At 38.7% G+C, this 2,717-nt stretch overlaps 1 protein-coding gene across 1 annotated transcript; it reads right to left on the bottom strand.

Annotated features, from left to right (window-relative positions):
- Positions 1 to 1,287: 1,287 nt before the first annotated feature.
- LOC122199787 (olfactory receptor 4A5-like) lies at positions 1,288 to 2,232 on the bottom strand. The gene has a single exon (XM_042905124.1). It carries the CDS (start codon positions 2,227 to 2,229, stop codon positions 1,288 to 1,290), a length of 942 nt encoding a protein of 313 aa, XP_042761058.1. The 5' UTR covers positions 2,230 to 2,232.
- Positions 2,233 to 2,717: the final 485 nt, after the last annotated feature.

The raw sequence follows: 2,717 nt of genomic DNA, 5'->3' as shown, positions 1-2,717 counted from the left end.
GAAAACTCTTTCAAAGGATGATGATGTTCCATGTTACAATGAAAGCAAGTTCATTTTCTTCCTAGCTTGCAGTGTTTAGGGATGGGCTGCAGACAGAAAAACCTGTTGTCGATTTTTACACATAACAGTGAAAAACAAAATTTTATTTATTCCAAAGTAAATCATTATTAGGTCTATCAGGACAAAGTACTTAAGTTGAATACAACTTTTAGGGGAAACACTGTTATGCAAAATAACACATTTCTTTACCCATATCTTTAGTATCATGAAGACAAAGTAGGTTCTATCTTCTTGTTGAAGAATGGCAACAAAATGTACATAACAGCTAATGAGGAAAGGCATAAAATATATTTATAATTGAATTAGTATGGTTTTCTGTGCTCAAATTAGGAACTAGAATCTGTTTTCATCATCAACCATCCCCATACAGGCTCATAACAAACTGGAAAAACATACAACATCCCTTTTAACATCCCTTTGTTAAATTTTTAACAAAAGTTCTCACTGATAGCGTCTAACCAAACACAATAACATCTACCATTTAAATGTCCTGAACTGCAAAAGCATAGGCATTGACCTGAGGAATGGAAATCATCTTAAGGACAAGATGCATATTGCAGCTACAGAAAGTTTCTGTGCTGATAGAATAATGAGCATTAAAATTTATACACCACTCTTTTGGCCCCAGTAATTTGTTCTAAGTATTAGCCAAATTACTTTCTCTTTAGTTTGGGTGAAAGTAAATTTTCAAAAGCAGGTTGGTTCACATTTAAAATTTTAAAACTCTTCGGGTGCCTAGATGGTTCAGTTGGTTAAGCGTCTGACTCTTGATATCAGCTCAGGTCATGGTCTCATGGTTCATGGGTTCAAGCTCTGCATTGGGCTCCTTGCTGGCAGTGCAGAACCTGCTGGGGATTTTCTCTCTCCCTCTCTATCTGCCCCTCCTCAACTCATGCTCACTTTCTCCTCTCTCTCTCAAAATAAAAAGACATTTTTTTAATTTAAAAACTATTGTTTCTAAAGTTCCATTTCAATATGAACCAAGAAAAATAAGGCTATGAGGTGAAATTAATTGTATTTTTACTTGTAATGGGACAAATATTATTCAACCTTCAGAATTTCCCTATTAGGTTGATTATTACCTCAAAAGACAATCCATTCCACTTCTTGATGACTTTGTGTAAATAAAGAGAAACATCTCTAGAGAATCCACGGAATTTACTAAATCCATTGTCAGAATTTAGAACCCTTTTGTTGCTTCAGAATTAATCATAAATGTGTTCGGTGTCAGTGACACATGCTTATTTTACTTTTGGTTACATTTTTACACCAGAATTTTTCCATAGCATTTTTCATCTCCGAATTTCTCAAGGTGTATATTAAAGGATTTAACATGGGAGTGATAACTGTATAAACCAGAGTTATGGATTTATCAATGGACAAGTTGGAAACAGGTCTAACATACATGAAAATGCAGGGAAGAAAAAAGAGGACAACCACTGTGGTGTGGGAGCTGCAGGTGGACAGGGCTTTGCGCCTCCCTTCCGGACTGTGACTTTTAAGAGAATTTAGAATGACTCCGTACGAGATGAGCAGAAGGATAAAGATGACCATGCAGATGACTCCACCATTGGCAACAACAGTGAGGCCTATTAAGTAGGTGTCAGTGCAGGCAAGTTCCAGTAATGGGTACATGTCACAGATGAAGTGATCAATGACATTGGGGCCACAAAACGGGAGGCTGTACACAAAGAGAAGTTGAACCATGGAGTGCATAAGACCTCCAACCCAGGCCACCACCAACAGCAGAATGCAAACCTGTCGATTCATGATAGTCAAGTAATGCAGCGGCCTACAGATGGCCACATAGCGATCATAGGCCATCACGATCAGGAGGAAGACCTCAGAACCCCCAAACAAGTGTTCTAGGAAGAGCTGGCCCATGCAAGCTGGGAAGGAAATTGTCTTTTTGTCACAGAGTAAGTCTATAATCAATTTGGGAGAGATGACAGTGGAATAAACAACATCCATGAGTGACAGACAGGTGAGGAAGAAGTACATGGGGGAGCCCAGAGAGGGGCTGCCAAACACAGTCACCACAATGAGCAGGTTGCTCATTATTGTCACAATGTAGGTCAGTAAAATCATGACAAATAATGCTTTTTGCCCTTCAGGATCCCGGGTGAGGCCAAGGAGGACAAATTCCGTCACATTGTTACTATTTCCCATTTCCTCTTTCTATATGGCCTGTTTCAAGGATGAGAGCTCAGGACAATGCAATCTGTAATTAAATCATGAACATGACTATAAATACGTCCATTGTTAAGAGCACATCTTCATCATTAAGTCTTTTCTACAGTGGTTTATACGCAATAAACAGTTAGTGGTAACTATTGAGTTCTTCCAAAAAGCCTGCTACACCTTCCCTTGATGGTCCTATTTGTCTTCAGATGATCTTGTTGTCCTACAAGAAAGAAGTTCTATCTCTAAGTCTTAGGGGATCGTCTATAGAGAGGAGTAATCAAAAGCTCAGCTATCGACATAGATTTATTATAGCCTTATTTAAACTATGTCTGTTCTTGGCACAGAAGTCAGCAGTCACAAACGAGGAAAGGATTCCTGCTCTCCAGAAATTTACTTTCTGCTGGTGGCAATAAACACTACATAAATCGGCATAGAGTCAGACTTTTGAGGTGATAGTACGTAGTTGCAGTGAG

This window comes from Panthera leo, chromosome D1 (genome assembly GCF_018350215.1).
Source record: "Panthera leo isolate Ple1 chromosome D1, P.leo_Ple1_pat1.1, whole genome shotgun sequence".
Classification (NCBI taxonomy): Eukaryota; Metazoa; Chordata; class Mammalia; order Carnivora; family Felidae; genus Panthera; species Panthera leo.
This window is presented reverse-complemented; position numbering and strand designations above follow the sequence as displayed.

What these genes read in the sequence shown, in the direction of transcription:
- LOC122199787 (XM_042905124.1), bottom strand. Translation starts at nt 2,229, where the DNA reads ATGGGAAATAGTAACAATGTGACGGAATTTGTCCTCCTTGGCCTCACC.